The 21545-nt window shown below is 42.1% G+C and overlaps 1 protein-coding gene across 3 annotated transcripts in view; it reads left to right on the forward strand.

The window, feature by feature from the left end:
* LOC127066242 (leucine-rich repeat and immunoglobulin-like domain containing-NOGO receptor-interacting protein 4) overlaps nt 1–21497 on the forward strand; it is a 241189-nt gene extending 219692 nt beyond the window's left edge. For all 3 annotated transcript variants that reach the window (XM_050999722.1, XM_050999723.1, XM_050999721.1), the window contains one exon: nt 19815–21497. In XM_050999722.1, the coding sequence (XP_050855679.1) occupies nt 19815–21497 (1683 nt within the window). The remainder of the gene's footprint in view (nt 1–19814) is intronic.
* Nucleotides 21498–21545: the final 48 nt, after the last annotated feature.

A 21545-nucleotide genomic window follows, 5' to 3' on the forward strand; every position in this document is an offset into this window, starting at 1 on the left:
AACAAGTGCCTCTGCCTCCGGAACATCTCGATTTACATGACGATGGGGGAGAGAGAGAGAGAAGGATCGATCGTGGATGCTCGAAGAAAGATTGAGAAAATCTCGAGCCAATTTTCCGACGTGAATACTCTCCCTCTTTCTTTCTCAACTTTTATCTAACATAAAGCAAAATAAACGAGCGCTTGAAAAATGATATATAAAAGAAAAAAAGAAAAAGAAGAAAGATAAGATCGACCAGAGAATATTTATCACAGGAATATCATATAAAATCGATCCGTTGGAAATCGTAAATCGTTTAACTTGAATTACGAGGACGAATCGCCAATCGACTTTTATTTTAAACGTAACCGGCAGATTACGTGCATCCGTACGAGAACGAAATGCGTCGGTTTCCTATTTCCGGATACGCGACCGTGGCGAACTTGCTTCGGAAAGATATAAAGATAGATTTATACCGCATTTACGTTCCGAACGGTTGATATCGGACGATGGACATTGGCGTACGGGGTTTTAGAAACGCAAGCTGTACGCTCTTCTCTCGCGAGTGGAACGTATCCTCGATACGATCATTCGGAACTTAGGTATTTCCAGATCTTCCTTGAACTATCACTGAAAGAGAGATAAACAAGAAAATAGAGAGAGAGAGAGAGAGAGAGAGAGAGAAATAAAATAAACGTATTCTACTACTTTCTCTCCCTCTCCCTCGCTGTTCTGTCTAGATTTATCAATTCGTTGCTTCTAGCTTTATATTACAGCACGGCAACTCCCAAGTGAAAACGATTATATACATATATGACTTTAAAGGCAACGTGAAATGATAATACGCTACTTTTTCATCCCGTAACATGAATTTTGATAGTGTAATATAAAATGCGGGTGCGAAGGCAACGATATAGTCGGAGAGTTTTAAATCCTAATACCAAGCACGTTAAGTACTCCAGCGGTGTTTTAACTTTCGCCTTTTCATATCTCTCCCCCCCCCCTCTCTCTCTCGTTGAGCTTTATCTCGTTCGTCGGGAAAATCGTGGACCGAGTTCCCGCACTCGTGGACTGCAAACAAATCGACGTACGTACGTATGTATCTTTTCACGCGATAATCACAAAGTCATAGCGCGATTAATATTCGAACACTGTATACGATCGCGTCCAGAGTTCGCGTTTGGTTGGTTTGTTTGCCGTGAAAAGCGTAGAGAGGAATAAAATGTGCGGAAAAGCGATCTATCGCTTTTCCAGTAATGGATGTGTCGCATTGTAGCGACACTCATCCTCGAGTGAGATAGGTATATAACGAACGACACACATCGCTAACGAAAACCATTGCCGATTTCTGAGGGGAAATATATCCGCGCTAATAAATTTCTCGGATAACGTGTTTTATGGTTTAAACGTTCTCGCTTATCCCGTTGATCGCATCGTACCGACCGGAAGCTCGACGCATCCGGACGCGTCCAGGATGTTTGCAAAGTGCGTTGGGAAATAGGATTTTCTTGTTCGATTTGGATACATACGCTTTTTCGGATTCCCGCCGCCCGTATTTTTCTTCGCTTTGACTTTTCGACGAACTGCAACATCCGGGAATACGATATCATCACGAATATTTTGCCAGAGACACGCGTTGTAATTAAATTATTATTAATTCGTGCGGCTCGTTCGAACGCGAAGCGTACGCCCGCATGTATTTACATACGTAACGATAGATACACGTGAGAATTAATGCGAGAGAGTAAGCGAATATCTTTTTTTCTTTTTTCTTTTTCTTTCTTTCTTTTTCCTTCTTTTTATATATATATATATATATATATATATATATATTTTCAAAGTTTTATCAACGAGAGACCGAGAGAAACCGTGTCGAACATTTAATATAATAAATCCAGCTTGCGCCGTTCCCGTGTCCATTTCTTTTTCTATCTTTCCCTTTTATCCTCTTCTATCGCGCTAACACTCTGTCAATTTCATTTTAAAAGCGAACGATCGCATGGATAAAACGCTTGATAAAATAATCCTCTAAACAGCATCGCCGGCTGCTCTTGTTTGGAGTATACGAGCCATCAAGAATCTTTTATTCCGTAAAACGTTTAATCGTCTTTTCGTCGAATATCGTAAAAGTATCTTAAAAGCTCTTTTTAATAATAAATCGATTTAAGAATCGTACGTTCCTCGTAATTATTATTCGCCATCGAGATATTCGTCGAAGTGGAAAAAGGAATATCGCCGACACCGGGGCATAAAATTCGGCCGAGATCGAAGTTGAAAGTTCCGTTCGGATAGGAGAAGTAAATTAGCCGCGTCGAGTGTCTCGCGAGCACGAAAACGCTTTTGAAATCGACGGATCTCTCTTTCTCTTGAAATCGACGAGCGATTCGGAGCTTCGAATGGAGCCAACCAGCCAGCCAGCCAGCCACCCAGCCAGCCAGCCAGCCAGCCAACCAACCAACCAACCAACCAACCAACCAACAAGCCATCCAGCCAGTCAGCCAGCCAGTCATCCAACCGGAAAAATATAACGCGTCGCGTTCTTCCACGGTCGTATCCGAGCTACGTGTCAAAACGCGACAGGATGCATGACAGCTCGATCGTATTTCACGGAGTGTTTTTCGAAAAGCGTCGAAAAGTGTAACTATGCCGTGTAACCGAGCGAGAAAGTGTACGTACGTGTGCGTTTGTGTGCATGCGAAAAAGAGAAAAAGAAAGAAACTCGAAGAAAATCCAATCCGGACGTCGGTCTATCCTCAACTTTTCACCGTCTCTTTTGATCTCGGAGATCTCGAAAAGGGATAGCATTTCGAAAGTGGTAGATAGGCATCGTCAGGAACGTTCTTCCGAAACTTGTATCATTTATGGTCTCGGGATCGTGACCTCTCCGTTATCTTCCGTTTGTCCTTCTGCTCGACGAGAGAGATATCTCCCATTTTCCTCGGAACAATATCGCTAACTAATTCGATCGATACGCGACTTTTCTCATCCTCCTCCTTCTTCCTCTCGCTCAGTCTCGCAAAGTTCTTCGCACATATTATACGAAAACGACGAAAGTAGCTAACCCCGTGATGACCTATCTTGTCCTTTTCTCGCCTCGACGAAAATGCTTTCTTTCCTCTTTCTCAGACAGCTAGATAAGTTTCTCTTTCTCACTCTATCTCTCCATCCATCTCTCCATCCATCCGTCCATTCATTCATCTATCTGTCTATCTATCTATCTATCTATCTACCTACCTATCTACCTATCTCTTTCCCCTCTCCTTCTTCCTCTAATCGGAATCCTAATCTCGCAGGAAAGGAGACATTATTCTTGAATCGATAAAACTCACATCGTTATACGTCCGTTAAAGAGATTACGAATAGGTACGAGACCAACTGGGAAATAGATAAAACGAACAGGCACACCTATCGTAAAACTTTCGCGATATTTTATCGTCATTTCGACGATTCTATTAAGATATATTCACCGTAACGATTTATTGTCGATCCCACCACCACCACCGCCGCTTCTCGTATAAGTAAGTTCGTTTTCTGTGACGTTGACTTTAACGAGCGTCGTCGACGTGTAAACAGCTCGAAAGCCCATCGAAAACTATTAACGAGATGCCTCGGAGGACGAAGAGAAATAGAGAGATAAAGAGGGAGGAAGGGAGGAGGCAGATAGAGCGGAGAGAGAGAGACAGAGAGAGCGTATACACGTAGAGAGACGATAAAGCCGCAATTTCCAATCTCACGCGTCTTATTATTTTCTCGTTTCCCTCGCATTTACCCGGCGTATCGACTATTCACGACGAGCGAGAATCGATAAACATCGTATGTGTAAGAGATTGAGTGAAAGAGAGAGAGAGAGAGAGAGAGAGAGAAATACACGTGTAGGTATACCTACGTATCGTGTTATAGATAAAGAGAGAGAGAAAGATATAGGATAAATCTCGATAGTTTGGTTCAGTGTAGTTAGAAGCAGCCAGAGAATCTTTGTTCAGCGTTTCGTACTAATCGAAATGGGATGAGACTCGTAATTAGTTATGGTATACCCATCGAGAGATATCGCTTCTCTCTCCATCCATCCGTTGGCCGTTTGTAATCCGATTTGCCGCATCGAGTTCGGCCGAAAGGCGTCTCGAGAGTCGAATTTAAGGACCGAATTGAAAGCGGAATCGATTTTAATTATCCCTTCGAAATGTTTCCTTTCGACCCTTTCTCTCTCTCTCTCTCTCTCTCTCTCTCTACCTATCTATCTACCCCGCCTGCTTTCTTTCTTTCTTTCTTTCTTTCTTTCTTTCTTTCTTTCTCTGTCTCTCTCTCTCTCTCTCTTTTCCATCTACCAACGTCGATTCGACGTCATATTTCACGCGCGATCGACCACGAGATCGGAACGAGAATACCTTTTATTTATACCTTTAAACATCGATTCGAAGGAATAAAAAAAAAGAAAAAGAAAAAAGAGACGCAGAAGAAAGAAAAGTGCAAAGTACAAAGACGATACTTGAAATTGAAAAAAGGAGAAGTAGATAATGGAATAGAGAGGATAAAGGGGGATAGAAAGGGTGAAAAAAAAATGAACGAGCAATGAAACTTTCGTGAATATGCATGACCAAGTAATTTATCGCGCTTTTCGTGAAAAACACGCGTATACGAAGAGCACGAGGAAAAGTCACGCTTTTAGATTTCATTCGATAAAGAGATTCGAGTTCGAAGCGAGAGCTTCGTGATTAAAAATATTTTTATATCCGAAAGTTCGCTTCTAGCTTTTTCCTCTCTCTCTCTCTCTCTCTCTCTCACTCTCTTTTTTCTCTTATTTTTTTTCTTTTTTCTGCCTTTTTCCCTTTTTCTCCCTTTCCCTTCATTTTTCAATGCGACGTAACCCGTAACGAACCTTTTCGAATTTTATCAAACTCGAAAGTAGTTCGTTCGTTAATAGTACTACTTGAGTTTGTGTAGTAGATACGACCGACTTTCCAACATCCTCAACTTTTCTCTTTCCCCTGTTTTGTTTTTCGATGTCACCTTGACTCGAAATACCGATCGTCAGAGGGGAGCGATCGTTTTTCTATCTTCGTCCATTTGCTTTTGTAATTGTTTTTTTTCTCTATTTTTCTTCTTCCTCTTTTTTTATTGTTTCTACCAAACCTTGCGAATACCAAACGTGTGGATTAAAAAATCTAACGAATTTTTCGATCGGTTCGGTTCGGATCGGATCAGATCGGATCGGATCCTTCTTCCCCTTCGAACGTGACTTCCGCGCAGATTGACGTCTATCCACTACTTTGGTACGATTTGCGCGGGCAAAAAATATCAGTTTGATCAGCAGATTACATTGCCACAAAAATATGACTCGGAATTAGGTACGGATCCTACGAAAATCTTAGTTGATCCCTCTCTGCCGTTCGTAATCCGATTTGCCGCTCCGTTTCACGGGAAAGACGTTTCTGAGAGAACGAACATGGGTATTTAAGCTACGGATCTTCGGAGAATGCTTAAAATTATAGTCTTTTCTTTCTCGTCCCTTCCTCCCCGTTCTATCGTTTCTTCTTTTCTTCCTTTTCTTTTCTTGCCCTTTCCTTCCTTCCCTCTTTTACCTCCTCCGTTTCTCCGCACGACCGAAGAGCCACGGATTTCGAAATTATTACGACACCGATTACCATACGAATTTATTCGTGCGATTTCGAATGATCAACACATCGAACGTACGCTTCGGCTCTTTTCCCGATTTGTATATTTCGTTCCTCCCTCTCTCTCTCTCTTTTTTTATTTTTTATTTATTTCTATTTTTTCTTTTTTTCATTTTCATCCGTATCCAAGCGCGAGCGTTAACGAAAACACGTTCAAAGTTAATCTTATAGAGTGAAAGAGAAAAGAGAGAGAGAGAGTAAAAGAACGACAAAGGAAAAATTAATTTCAGAGTGCTCGTCCAATACGTGCGAGAAAAAGAGATCGAATCGGAGGATGGGGATGGGGATGGGGATGGGGAAAGAGGATGTGTGGGAAAGAGAAAAAGGGTGATATAGAGAGAGAGAGAGAGAAGGAAAGAGGGAAAGATAGAAGAGACACGAGAGGAGAGGAAAAAGCACAGCCAACACTTCTCGATTCGGGCCAGCGATCACGAGTAATTTGAAACAGTAATTCACTTTGATCGCTTTTCGCACCAGTCGTTAAACGTCCGCTAATGACGCCATTAAAGCGTCATATACAATACAAGTATGCGCGGAGCTACGTTTGTGTTATGCAAAAGCCGATTAACCCAAATATCAGAAAAGCGCTCTCCTCTATCCGAGTGCGCGAGAACATCTTTGATCGACATGAAATTTACATGGAAAGTGGAGAGAAACGTCTTCGATGTCTTTCGGCCTTGATCTTGCTGATTTTCTCGCACGCGACGAGAAGCCTTCCCCCACCGTCACCCCCACCCATTAGAACTGCTTTTTTCTCCCCTCCCAAGTCTTTTACTCGCAACTCATTCTTCTAATGTTTTCCGATACTAACATCGTAGGTTTACGCGTAAATCCTTCGCGCATCGTCAAACAATTTATCCGATGGTTCTTTCATTCTTACAATCGCATACATTGCACCAAAAAGTTCAAAATCGTCGTCATCGTTATTATAATAATAGTAGTAATAATCATAATTCGCGGTATATTCGACGCACGATACGATACGCGTACGTTGAAAAATGTAATATAAACAGTTATGATACTAGGTATAGGAAGTTATGAAAATATAAAAATATTTTCTTTTTTTCTTCCCCTTGTCTCCTCCCTTCGTTATCTTTCACTATTTTCTTTTTCGTTGCAATTATAATTAAATTCGCGTCTTATTTACTTGTGCTCTTTGGCAAACATAATTTCGAATATTACGTCGACGTCTCCTATGCCCGGAATTTTTCCGTTCGCTAACTCGAATATCTCGAGTTTCTGGATAAGAAGAAAAAGAAGAAACACAAAACGAAGGGAAAAAATACAAAGAAAAACAACATGAAATGATTGAAAAACGAAAAAATCACTTCGTACGACGTTCGTGCTGTAATAAACTTATTGCTATCACTGCCGATCGAGTAGCCGGCCTGTATCACATTCGAACGTAATTTACACAAACGAAGAGTCCTGGCTCTTCGTGAAATTGCAATTGCTCGACACTTAACGAGTTTTCTATCATAAATAAAAAGAACGAAGTCGTTTGGATTCTTTCTCTCTCTCTCTCTCTCTCTCTCTCTCTCTCTCTTTCAAATCCGATCGCTCGCCTTTTCAAAGAGCAAACGTTCCTCCGACATTTCTCTGCACTATCCTCGATCATACACCGATGCACATGCACACACGTAAGACAAAATTAAAAAATATCTATCTGGAACTTTAACGTTTATTTTCAACGATAAATCAAATTAATAAACTCGTATTTAAGAGATAGGTATTAAATATTATGCCAGCTGTTCGCGCGCGATTGCTTTTGACTTTAATCTTTGCGTTCTTTATATTTCGATAAAATTCTGAATATAATGTAAATCTTGAATATACGGAGGAACTGTTCTCACAAAAAAAAATAGAGAGAAATAAAGAGAGAGAGAGAGAGAGAGAGAGAGAGAGAGAGAGAGAGAGAGAGAGAGAGAGAGAGAGGGAAAAATGGAAAAGAAAAAAATGAAGAAACGAAAGAAGGTAGCGCGATTTAACGCGACGGCACGTTCGTGTCTCGAAACGACGAATCTCCGTTTAATTAGCGCCTTTTAGACGTACGGAAGATAAGACTCGTAATTAGTTACAGAGGTCGCTTTGAGCTTCTTCCTCTCTTTCTCGCTCTTTCTTACTCTTACTCTCTCTCTCTCTCTCTTCTCGGCTTTAACCCACTCGGCGTTTGTAGTTAATCCGATTTTCCGCCTCGTATACCGTCCGTGTCTTCTGAGAATGTACATGACAGAAAGATAGAGAGAGAGAGAGAGAAGAGAGAGAGAGAAAGTGAGAGCAAGAAAGAGAGAGAGAGAAAAAAAGGATAGAGTTCGACAACGACGGAACGTCAAAGTGTGCAGCGAGAAAACGCGTCTACCGAGTCGACGACGAGTAGGTGTCGGTCGATGGAAAAAAAAATAGAACCACCAGCACCTATTCTTATCTAAGAAAAAAAAGTAAATAAATAAAAAGAATAAAGATAAGATAAAAAAGAACGACCGTATTTCCGAGAGAAATTTTCGCGCTTCACGCGTGAAACGAGATAAAGGGAACATGCGGTGGAGAGAAACATCAGAGCAAAATACATTTCGGCGTCGGTCCTGAGAACGCCATACCTTCTCTTCCTCTTTCTCTTTCTCTCTTAACCCTCTGTATTCGAGCCACGCGTAAGCCCACCCCTTCCCACCCTCTTTTCCCTCGGTGCCGATGAAATTTAACTCGTTCGCGCGTACGAAAATTTCGAGGGACGAGTTTCCCCTTCTTACCGTTTACATTTGAATATCTACCTTATTTCATAGATACACCTACATAAAACTATCATCCCCATCGTGTATCCCTCCGAACTCGTGCAGCTTTACCTCTTTCATACCGCAAATCAATCTCGCTCGATTATTCTACTCGATACTCGACGATACTCCTATTTTAAATATGGTTTGACATGACATTTTCGAGATTCGAAAGGATTCGAATCGAATAAACTTCAATCTCGTTGTTTAGTCGAGTAGATACGCTTTGAATGTTACTTTTCCCGAAGAAATCCTTCCTATCTCAGGAATATCGTAGCTACTTACTACTATCGTAGTTTTCTTAGAAAAATCTTCTAGAGTTACGAAAGGCAAAGGCTTCGCGATCGAGATTCGAAGTGCTTCGATGGAAAGTCGAATGCTTTTTCGGTTTCGATACGAACCGAACTCCTCTAGGAAGTTAGCTCTCTCTTTCTCTCTCTATATATATATCTCTCTTTTTTTCTTCTTTTTCTTCTTCTTCTTCTTCTTCCTCGTCGAAATTCTTCGATGTGTATCCCCTTCTGAGAGCTTGGCGTTCTTAGAGGGAAAAGTTCGCCGACGATTAAAGGAGAACGCTTCTCTACGCGATGTCGCCAGAGAGAGAGAGAGAGAGAGAGAGAGAGAGAGAGAGAGAGAGAGTATCATGTGTCCCCGCTTTCTGGCTTCATCCTCCATCGTTGGTTGCATCGTTCCGAAACGTCAACGAAGATTTTCAGCGTGCCCGTCGTGTTTGTTTCGCCGAGGTCGAGCTTGTTTCGCGGATGCTGACAAATAATGTTCCTCGGCGTTGACGTGCGCCCGTACTTTGTCACTCTGTCGAGAGAGAGAGAGAGAGAGGGGGGAGAGGGAGAGAGAGAGAGAGAGAGAGAGCTAATCTCTCGAGCGATCGTGCGAAAACCTAACGCGCGATGTTAGTAACGCGTACCAAATATTATCCTTTGTTCTTATACAGGCTTTCTTCCTCCTCCTCTCCCTCCACCTCCTCCTCCTTCACCTCCTCCTGTACCTCCAGTAAGGGATAGCTACATATTATTCTCGATGATGTCGAATACATCTACCAAAATATTTTCTATCAAAATGTATAATAAATTGTATAAACCTGTGAGGAATCGATCTTGCAACTTTTAACTGTGATATTTTAAAACTTGATTAATATAAATTTCAAATTTGTTTGCATTTATCGTATACGTTGGGAGATAGATCGCACGAGTATAAATGGATATATTACAAAACGTATAAATGAACGAGTAGAATACAATTAAATCTCTCACCTCGACTCTCGGTGTGGAAACGAATGTACGAGATAACGATTGCTCGACGTGTCTTTTTCTTTTTGTACGCGACACCTATTTCTACATTATATAATACACACACACATGTAAATCGTTATATAGACGTAATCGCAATGAATATCAATATATAATCGTATCGATTGTTCTTTGGATATTTCATTAAAGAAATTTATTTTAATACATCGTATACTTTTACTGTACATTCTCCTAATTCCTATCGATCGAAGAAAAAGAGAAGAGAGAGAGAGAGAGAGAGAGAGAGAGAGAGAGAGAGAAAACGTTCGGCGATCGCCCGTGAAATTATCCCCACCATCCCTTTCTCAGATGAAAAATTCTTCTTCGAGAAACTTCAAACTAATTCCCATCGACAGTAAGTATTCCTCGCGTCGGCGTTAACTCGAGATCGTCGAGAAAACGTTCTCTCTCTCTCTCTCCCTCTCTCTCTCTTTCCCTCTCTCTCTCTCTCTCTCTCCTTTGCTTTTGCGAGCAAAGCCGAGGGTACTTTGCGCCCCGTCGCTCGATCTCTCAGCAGGACGACGCGCTCTATCCTCCTCAAAATTAGCTTCGACGATGGGAGAACGGAGTCACGTCAAAAAGTATACGTCGCACTTTTCCCGGACAAGGACGGAGAAAAGACGTCGAGCGAGAAGAAACGAGCATTCCTTCGTCCGAAGAACCATTTTCGGTCCATTCTCACTATCCCACCCCCTTATTTTCTCTCTCTCTCTCTCTCTCTCTCTCTCTCTCTCGTTCTTTCCATGACGATAAACTTCTAATTCCGTGAGATTAAATTTTCTCCCTAATTTACGAGCCTCCTACTATGCCCGACCAATACTACTAAGCTCTCTTTCTTTCTTTCTTTCTTTCTTTCTTTCTTTCTTTCTTTCTTTCTTACTTTTCTCGATATCTATGAGACAAAACGTGTCGATAATGTGATTGCATTTTCGCGAATTTCTTTCTTCCAAGGTGAGAATGAGAAACGAATAAAAAAAGGACAGCAATCGACTCGTGTAATTTGCTACACTCCGAATTAAGATCCTTCTATCTCTCTCTCCCTCTCTGCTACTTGTCTCCTAAAAAAGAGGATTGAGCAATAAAAAAGAGAGGGAGAGAGAGAGAGAGAGAGAGAGGATAAATATCGTCTGACAATCAACCATTCGTATCCAATAAAATTAAATTCCATTTCGCGTTACTTACGTGTAATCGTGACTAGTATTCTCGACTTTTAACACCAAACGATATCTTACTTATTTCGTTTTCAAAAGGACGGCTCTCTCAATCTGTATCGTAATTAAGATTAATCGCGAACAATTTCTTTTCCTTTTCCTACCTCTTTTTTTTTTTACGCCTTAGGACGACCATTACGTCCGATTACGATAATCAGCGATATTGAAAAGATGTCTTCAAAGGGAAACGAACGGATAGAAAAAAAAATGGTATCTGTAAAAGAAGTAGTAATTTCGTGATCAAAGTCTCTTTCTCTCTTTCTCTCTCTACCCCTCTATCTCTCTTCTCCGAAGGGTGAAGAGGAGGTGCGAGAGAGAAGGAGAAGACTCGTTAAACGACAAGCAGCCGTCATCGACGAAATAAAATCAAATCGAATCAAATGAAATACAATAAAATAAAAGAATCAAATTCTGTCGGGTCTATACGATTCTCTGTCGAGGTCGATAACGATTCGTTCTGTCCTCGCTTCGATGCTACTATCCCTTCTTTTCTCACTTTGAAGTTTACAAAAGGTTCGAGGTAAAAAAAAAAAGAAAGGAAAAAGACAGAAAAAAAAAGAAAAAGAAAGAGATAGAGAGATAAAGAAAGAAAGAAAGGAAGAGAGAGAAAGAGAGATTGCTAGAAAAGTTTCGAAGGGAAATGGAAACGGTTAATGGCGATGTAAACGACCGATGCACAAAGAGTATGCAATTTACGGGATCCCAGAATGTATTTCTTTTACGTCGGAGCAACGGGACAGATTTCGTGGAGTTATTTTTCATTCTCACCGAGAAAGAAACACGACGAGCCATTTCCCACGTATTCCTCTTCCATTCGTGTGTATTCGTCGAAGGGTGCTATCGAGCGACTGTCGATAGACCACGTTTGTCCGACAGTAGAAATGGGGCTTGCCCGATGTTACCGTCAAAATATAAACTCGCCTTGCAACTAACTCTTTCTCATCTTTGTCTTCCGCAAGGCGGACGATAGCTTCTCTTTGCCGTACCACGCGTTATACATTTGTAAGACTTAAACGTGTATATACTATATATAGATGTATATATATCTAGTCGTACATACGTAAATATACCTACCTAGATGTAAGTAGTAAACTGAAAAGCTTAAATGTAAGATCGAAAGAACGGACGTTCTCTCTCGCGTAAATCGTTTATCGTATCTCGCGTGTATCGAACGAAGCTTCAGTCTTGCCTTCTTTTGGCGTTTCTTTCGATAGCTTTCGATAACTTTGTCAAGAAAATTGGGTTACGGCCGCGAAAGGATTGCGTTACGCTAGGCGAATTTCACGAGAAATGGAATTCGAAAAGAAATTGAATTTCGTGCTTCGTTCCTCGTGGTATATTTACGTGAAAGAAGAAGAAAAAAAAAAGATAAAGAAAGAAAGAAAGAAAGAAAGAAAGAAATGTAGATCGCCGTCGTAGAAAAGAACGTCGAAAAATCTTCCGGAAATATTTTCTTATCTCGTTTGGAACGTAGAAGGGAAACAAGCGATGGCGGACCACCAGTTCCGTGGCTTACGACGATCGTCCGATCTTAATCCGATAATCTTCTCTCTTTCTCTCTGGAAACGAGCGAGAAATATCGCGTACCCTCTGACCGAGACACCAAGTAGGTAACCTTAGGAATTATGGCCACTCGTCGAGAAAATGTTTCCAAAATCACGCTCTCGCGATAGATACTTAATTATTCCTACTAAAATTCATCAAAAGAGAAAATTTATGCTTGCGTTTCCATTCCTAGCACGGGCCGTTACTCGTTCGTCTGTATTTTCTACTCGTTGATTCACAAATCTCTCTCTCTCTCTCTCTCTCTCTCTCTCTCTCTCTCTCTCTCTACATCCAATTACGTAATTAACTACTTTTCGTAGTTCGTAAACCAAGTTTAACGTTAAACCTCTTTCCTCAAGATGAAAAGAGAGTATCTAAGGAAGATCGATTCTCAAAAGTCATTCGATATTAGCAACCGACATTATCGCGTGAAAATTAACGCCTAACCCAGATTAGGAATTAAACGAGTCAGACGAATTCGAATCAGACCAATCGGAGCTCTTATTATCGATTTACGAAGAGATCTCTCGAAATTCTTTCCAACTTATATATAAATCGTTCGTGGCTGAGAGAGAGAGGAGGAAGGGAGCGCCTACGTCCTACGTATAATTCATAGATCCCGATTTATAACTTCTCCATATTCCTTAGAGCTCTTAAAGATCGATATCGTTCTTTTTTCGATTGTACTTTTCGAACGGCTCTAACACTTGTCGCTCGTGCCACCTTCGGATTCCATTGTTTCTTAACTCTCCCCACTCTCCGACATTTCGTATGTGCATTTCGAAGTTCGTCCAAACGTTCTTGAAGAGAAGAACGGGCACTCTGGTCCTCCGAAGTCCTCCGGAAAATACATTTTCCTCTTTTGTAACCTCTCTCCTCGTTTCCTTCGTCTCTCTTTCTCACATGTTTCCCCTTTACGAGATGATCCTCCTCATCTTTCGATGAAAGATTCGAAGAAGTGACTTCAATATGATTCCGAACGAACCGATAATAAACGAAAGAGAGAGATAGTGGAGGGATAGTGGATCGGTACGGATGAATTTTCGAGCAAACGATCTATCTATCTATCTATCTATCTATCTATCTATCTATCTATCTATCTATCTATCTATCTATCTATCTATCTATCTATCTATCTATCTCGCACGTTCGAACAAATTATTTCTCGAAGCGACTCCTGCGCGAGTCCGCTGTTCCTGGAATTCAATTAAAACGCGCATTAATGCCACGGTCCTGGCATACGTACGCGAACGTTCGAAAGTGGATAACGATAGAACAGTGGAAGATATACGATGAAGAAGAACGAGAACAGGGACTGGGGTGGAGGGGAGGGGGAGGGGCTGGTGCAAATGATGCACCACGAAAGAAAAATTCTAACAAGTTTGGAAAAACGTTTCTCTTTCTCTCTCTCTCTCTCTCTCTCTCTCTCTCTCTCTATATATATATATATATATATATATATATATATGCACACCAATGCATATATGTATGTACCAGCTACAAATTTCGTTGAACGTACGAGCAACGGATTCAACGATTTAAAAGTCGAATAAAATATGCAAACGACCGGGGTGATAGTTTCGATAGTTTTTTTTAAGGGAACAAGATCGGCCGATTGCACTATCGAGACACGTTGTTTTATACGTTTGTGTCTGTGTACCAGTGTTTTCAACGTTTCGTTCTATCCCGGAGCATGACGCCGAAAGCTTCGTTCGATTGAGAAAAAAGAATAGTGGATGGGGTGAAAGAGTGAAAGAGTGAGAGAGTAACAGAGATAGACAGACAGACAGACAGACAGACAGACAGACAGAGAGAGAGAACGCGACTTTTTTTCTCATCGACGGAGAAATTATAACGTTGGCAATGCTCGATCGTTGGGGAATATCTCGTAGAATTGTCGCTCGTTTCGAACTTTTCGCTTTTCCTCTCCCTTCTCTCTCTCTCTCTCTCTCTCTCTCTCTCTTAGCTTCCCCTTTCTCATGGATGCGTCGTTATCCGGTGATTATTCTTCTTTTTTTCTTTTCGTCCTTCCTTTATCATCATCCTCTCCCTCGTCCTCTTTCTCTCTTTCTACTAGATCCCACAAGAAATTCGACGACGAGTTAAGTGAGATCGAGAATAAATCAAAGTACGAGAGAACGAAAAGCTTTTCGTTCGCGTGTAACGACGACCCTAACGACGCATTCTTCGCGAATAAATAATTAGAAAAGTTCTCGTTGAAGGTACTTCTTCTTTTTTTTTTCTTTTCTTTTCTAATTCTTCTTTCATTTTATTTTATTTTATTATACTTTTTTCTCCTTTTATTTTCTTCCTTCTACTTCGATATGTCTTGAAATATCGATTGTCCTCGATGTAGTGGTGGTAGTGGTGTGGTCTGGGTTGCGACTAGGCACGAAAAAATTTTTTGCATGACGGAGAGAGAGAGGTATATATATATACATAGGTATGTATATATGTGTATGCGTGTATAGCGCTTTCCGAAGCAATTAAAAATGTCATCATCCAATTAAAAAGCACTTTACTCGTACAGCAAATGAACCGATAAATTCGTATGGGGTTAAAAAAAAAATAGCACGAGAAAGTAGACATGGAAGAAATAAAAAAAAGAGAGGGGAAGAGAGAGAGAGAGAGAGAGAGAGAGAGAGAGAAAGAGAGAAGAACTTGCGTTCCGTACTCTTCGCGTACGATCGCGTACTTTAATTAGAAAATTGCGTGCATCCGTAAAACGAATCAAACGTAATACGAATCTGTAATACATAGGTAGATATATATTTGTATGATGGATATGCGTTCGGGTTTACGAAAATAACGCGAAGAATGAACGTACTGGATTAGGTAAAGGGGGAGGGAAAAAAAAAAGAAGAAAGAAGAGAAAAAATAAAAAACAAAAAAGAAAAAAAGGGGAAATTGACGAATGATATAATCGGTATTATGGCTCGAAGATCTGCGGAAAAATGTACGGGTATGAGAAATATAAAAAGGAAGGAAGAATACGAAATCCGCAAAACGAAAATGCAGATTTCCAAGCTCAGTATAATCGGCAGAGTATAGGGAGAATTAATTAGCGGCGATCCTTGGATATCCGCTTTCGTTCCAATCCCAGGAGTAGAGCCTTTTTTAAATACCGAATTACGCTCATCTCCCTCTCACTCCCTCTCTCTATCTCTCGTTCTTTTTTTTTCGTTCCCTTTCCTCCCTCTTCTTCTTTTTTTTTCTCTTTTCCCCTATCGAACGAAAAGAAAGAAGCGATCGTCGCATGATTATCTCGAACTTCATTACGATTTATGAAAAAGCTTCCCGAACCACTCGGAGATTAAATTCTTCGAAGAGGATATCGAAAATCTCTACGCTGTATCGTGGAGGAAGATATAGAGAAATAAGAAGAAGAAGAAGAAGAAGAAGAAAGGACGAGAAAGAAAAAGTGGGAGGGCATTTAGAAAGGGTAGTCAAAAGTTAGACGAATCGGACAGATATTTTATCATTTGATTTCAATTTTGAAAGATCGCTGAACAAAGAGAAAGAGATAGAATCTGATAGAGATACAGGACGACAGAGAGAGAGAGAGAGAGAGAGAGAGAGAAAGAGAGTTTCTATGTCGTTCACTCTCGACTAGATGCCGAACTAGACGAGGATATCATTATCCAATCGGTGAGCAGCTCGGCTGTATCATTGTTGAAGCCCAAAGCGAATAACGTTGGGTGCACGCGAATGATATATTGTTGGCGCATGATTGAGCGCGACGATTGCCGGACGAATGGGAAGCCTCTTGCGCGAGAACACGAGCCCGCTCTTTGATTACATAATGATTTCCCTCTTCCATTCGAAAACTGAGATTCGAACGGTGCCGTTTCCACCATTTATGGCTGTCGACCTATTGTCGATTTCGACCGAATGGCACACACGTTCGCCACTGTCGAAGCTTATTGTTATCACGCTCGTTATTGTTGGAACGCTTTATCTATCTATCTATCTCTCTCTCTCTCTTTCTATCTATCTATCTCTGTATCTCTATCAGTTTCTATCTTTCTCTCTCTTTCTCTTTGTTCGACAATTTTTAAAATTGCAAAACGAAGAGATAAAATTATTGCTAATACTCAAACTTTCGAGAAAGAATTTCTATAGCTTACGAAAGTTTATAAATCTCTCGCCATCTTCGTAGACGTCTTCTTCCCCTTACCCTTCCCCTTCTTCTTCTTCTTCTTCTTCTTCGTCTTCTTCTTCTTCTTCTACTACTACTACTTATACTACTACTACTACTACCGACTTTGTTCTTATCGTAGCTCTGAATTTAAATGCAACGCGTTTGCGTGGCGGTAATCGTCCGTGCGTTAATCAGATTAAACACGACTCGCGATCCCTTTTATTCGCCGCGAACACCGTGGAAAGAGAAACGTTATCGCGGGCTAATCTCTCCTTTTCTGTGTCTCTCTCTCTCTTTCTCTTTTTCTTTCTCTTTCTCTTTCACTCTCTCTCGTCGAAAGCTTTCTCATTTTCATCGGATATACATTTACGCCGGGAGGGAAGCGTTTACCAAGCGTTCTTTCATGCATACTCGCAAACAGTATTATCGCTCGACGTATTTTTTAGTCTCTCCCCCAACCTTTTCAAAATACATATGTATGTATGTATGTATGTATGTATGTATATGTGTACGTATCTATGTGCGTACCTACGTATTTATCTACGTATGTACTTATTACATCGAATTAACCAACGAATCCTATAGATAAAAATGCAAAATTCATCGTTCGCGCGCTAATTTCCAACGAAATTTGAAAGCGCGCCGTCTCGAATTCTCCTTCGATCGAAAACATCCAAAATTAATAGCGCGAAAAATATGAATAACCTTTCAAGACTAGATATCTCGACGAACACGGCAAATATTTTTCTCGAAAAAATCGTACGGTTCCCTCTTCCGCTCGTTCGTTCGTTCATACGTTCGATTCGGTCGAGAACGTATAGTAAAAAGAAGAAGAAGAAGACGGATCCCATTAGAACGCGACGTATTGAGGCAAATATTTGTAAACATTAAATCTCTGCACGCTTGGAAAATAGCCGGAGCAATGACTGAAAAGTGGGTCATACGGAGAGACAGTTTGGTAAAACGACGGAAAGAGACAGAAGGATCTAAAGAGAGAGAAAGAGGCAAGTAGAAGGGAAAGAGAAAGAAAGAGAGAGAGAGAGATTATTAAGCTTCAAGTGGAAACGAACATTCGTGCAAAATTGAATTTGAATTTAGCGAATTCAACCTGAATTTCATTCCATTTAAATGAGCCAAAGAGAATACGAATCCTTGTACCCCATATATATATATATATATATATATATATATATATATATATATATATATATATAGACACACACACACACACACAGAGAGAGAGAAAAAGGGATAGCGAGATAAAGAGTGAGAGAGAGAGAGAGAGAGAGAGAGAGAGAGAGAGAGAGAGAGAGAGAAGGAGCGAAATAGATGTTCATAATCTGTATGTATGGCAACGTATTTCCACGAATACAAATCTAGTGTACATATCGTGTCTATGCTAATGGACGAAAGGGTAATTCGTAATCGCTAATTACATCGAGTTAAATCTGACGTATTCGGCCGGAAACGTTGGATGGGCGTGACGTTATCCCCTGTACGAACGTGTAGAGAGAGAGAGAGAGAGAAGTGGGTAACTCCTCTCCTCCTCTCTCTCTCTCTCTCTCTCTCTCGTCTATGATTAGTGCACACGATAAGTCGAGACGTCTGCCGTATTCTCAGCGCGTTATCTACCGGTAATTAGGCGCTTGCATTGCCGTGAAATTAAGACAAAAAGCCGGCACATCGCGTTTCCTGCTTCTCTCTCTCTCTCTCTCTCTCTCTAGATTCACGCTTCGAGTATAGGTATGCACGTATCTATGTACGTATCTATGTACGTACGTGTATGTACGTTTGTGGCCTTGTCAACACCCACAACGTGGACGACGATGGAGTTATTGGGTGCGAGAGATGCTATGGATCGATGAACGCAAACGGTCCGTTTCCCATAGTTCTGTACATGTGTGCGCGTGTGTACACACACACACACACACACACACACACACACACACACACACACACATGCTCGATGAAGAATCTTCTTTCGAACGTTTTCCGAGACATCGAAATACGATAAAGACTCTCGATATTTTCAATGAGTCTTTTCGTTTTTTGTTTTTTCCCCATGAAAGAACGCTAGGATATCCTTGTGCAAAGATGTATATATATATATATATATATGGTACGTGTAGATAAGTGGCTTTAATTAGACCACTCGCAACCACTTCCCATCGACGATCTCGAAATTGCAATCGTTAGAAACGTTACCTCGAGTATTACCCTTACGGGAAAAATCCCTCTCGAGTCTGCCTATCTATCAAAGTATCATCGAGTGTTTACTCGAAACAAAAAAACCCTTTATCCATGGGATCCCGCGAGGAAGTATTTGCGATAGTTAAAAATCCTTCGACGGATATCAGACGATAACGCAATTAGGTAGCTAGCGAGTAAACGGACTCTCGACGAAATATTAAGAAAAAGAGGAAGAAAAAAGAGAAAGAAAAAAGAAAGAAAAAGATGCTTCCCAATTCGAGTAACGGATCGTTCGTTCTTAAGCTCGGTCTCTCTAAACATTGGCGAGCACGAACGCGAATTTGCGGTTCCGCATGCGGCACGATACAATATGTAGTCGTGGCCTCCTGCCACGGTTTTCGGAGGTGCTATCGGACACGTGGTCGGCGGCTCGCGGTTCGCATAAATAATATCAAAGCACGCCAGAGCCTAGACTCATTAAATAGTAGCTGAATCTCGTAATACTCACGTAATGCGGCTGAAATGAGAAATGAGTAATGGGGTCAGAACGTAGCAGAAGCCACGAGGAAGTTCGGTATTGCCGAGAGTATAATCCCTTCCTAATGACGTGCCCATTTTTAGCTTTAATACAGCTGACACGCAGTAACGATGAACATATCCGCACGTTTCCGCGTATTTCCTGCAGGGATTAGCGGACTTTGCGAGCGGAATAATGCGCGTGTACGCGAAAGACGTACGAAGGGAACTAAAGATCGTAACTTCTCTCGTTCCGTTAGTTTCTCTCTCTCTCTCTCTCTCTCTCTCGCGCGCGCGCGCGCGGATTCTTTATACCTAACGTAAATCTTTATAAATCTTCTCACGCGTTCGCCTTCGTTCTTTCTCAAAATCCCGTTAATTTCGCTGTGGTCACGACGTAGCACTTTTCTTGCCATTTTTCAAACTTGCCTCTACCGTCTCGGATTCTTTAGCACTAACGTTTCTTTTCATTTTTCTTATTGCAGATTTACGGACGGAACAGTAGCGGGAAGAACGGATTACGTTTGCTTTTATTGGCCTGCCTGATCGTAATGAGCAGCGCTGGATTTTGTCCCAACGGTTGCACTTGCGACGACGATACCCTCGTCGTGTCGTGCGTGGGTGCCAGCTTGGAGGTTATACCGATCGCTCTTAATCCGAGCATACAACGATTGGTATTGAAAGAGAATCGAATAAAGACGGTCGAGGCCGCTGTATTTCAATTTTACGGCGACCTCAAGAACGTCGACCTTTCGAGCAATCATCTGTTCAACATTCCAGACGGTAGCTTCGAGGCGCAGAAACAAGTGGTGGAGTTGCATTTGAAGCACAACAAGATCTCGGCGCTGACGGAGAAGACGTTTCAAGGCTTAAAATCTTTGACGGTGCTGAATTTGCGCGACAATTACTTGGAAAGCCTTAAGAACGGGCTCTTCGCGTCTCTACAAAAGTTGGAGGAACTCGATCTCGGTCAGAATCGAATCTCCAAGGTGGAGCCCAACGCCTTTCAGAAGCTCGGCACCCTGAGAGTCCTGTATCTCGACGACAATCAACTGAGAACGATACCGTCGCCCGCGCTGGCGCCATTGAACGCCCTTGCCGAGCTTCACATAGGTTGGAACGCGTTTTCGACGTTGCCGGACGACGCTTTCAAAGGGCTCGAACAACTGACCATTCTGGACGTTATGGGCGCCGGTCTGGACAACATCAGCGACGGCGCCTTCCGAGGTCTCAACGCTTTACGTACTCTGAAACTTGGCGGGAACAAGTTGCGCGAAGTACCGACAAAGCAACTCGCGGTGCTACCACGGCTCGAGGAACTCACCCTCGGTCAGAACTTCTTTACCATTCTGAGATCGGGAGCCTTTCAGGGTCTCTCGAAACTCAAGAAGCTCGACATCTCCGGCTCGAAGCTCTTGACCACCGTGGAACGCGGTGCCTTTTCGGACAATGCCAACTTGGAGAGTCTCGTGTTGAACAGCAACAAGCGTTTAGCCACGATGGAGGACGGTTCCTTGGCGGGCTTGCCGAATCTGCGACACCTCATGTTACGGGATAACGCGTTCACGAGCTTTTCCGAGTCCCTGGTCGCTTGGAACGAGCTACGTAGATTGGATCTGAGCGAGAACCCGATCGTATGCGACTGCAGTCTGATGTGGTTGGCCGAGGTGCTCGTGCCGCGAAACTCCAGTCCGGTGATATGCGCCGAGCCGGCGGAATCCAAAGGGAAATCGATCAAGGGTATGACGCCGGACGAGCTGGGTTGCGCCTTCTCGGATCCTCGTAAGCAGGCCCTCCTGGCGACTCTGTGCGCGGGTGGCCTCGCCCTCTTTACGGGCCTAGCACTGATACTCTATTACAGATGTCGAAGGCGCGTCAGGGACGCTTTGAAGGATTACAAGTGGAAGAATCGCGGTATTTCGAGGAAGGAGCACGAGTACCAAAAGACCTTCTCCGACGACGAGTACATCGTCAGATCGGCCCACGCTCATCATCATCATCATCATCACCAAACGCAGAATCAACCTATACCGCCTCACCATCATCATCATCATCTGCAGCAGCAACAACAACAGCAGCACCAGCTGCAACAGCAGCAGCAGCAGCAGCAGCAACAGCACGGGCAGATGACGGTGGGGATGAAGCCGATACCCGTGACGGAACTGTAGCTAGAACTTCGGGCGGCGAGCCCCGGCACCGGAGGTGTTTGGTTCTTG

The sequence above is a fragment of the Vespula vulgaris genome, chromosome 9, assembly GCF_905475345.1.
Source record: "Vespula vulgaris chromosome 9, iyVesVulg1.1, whole genome shotgun sequence".
Lineage (NCBI taxonomy): Eukaryota > Metazoa > Arthropoda > Insecta > Hymenoptera > Vespidae > Vespula > Vespula vulgaris.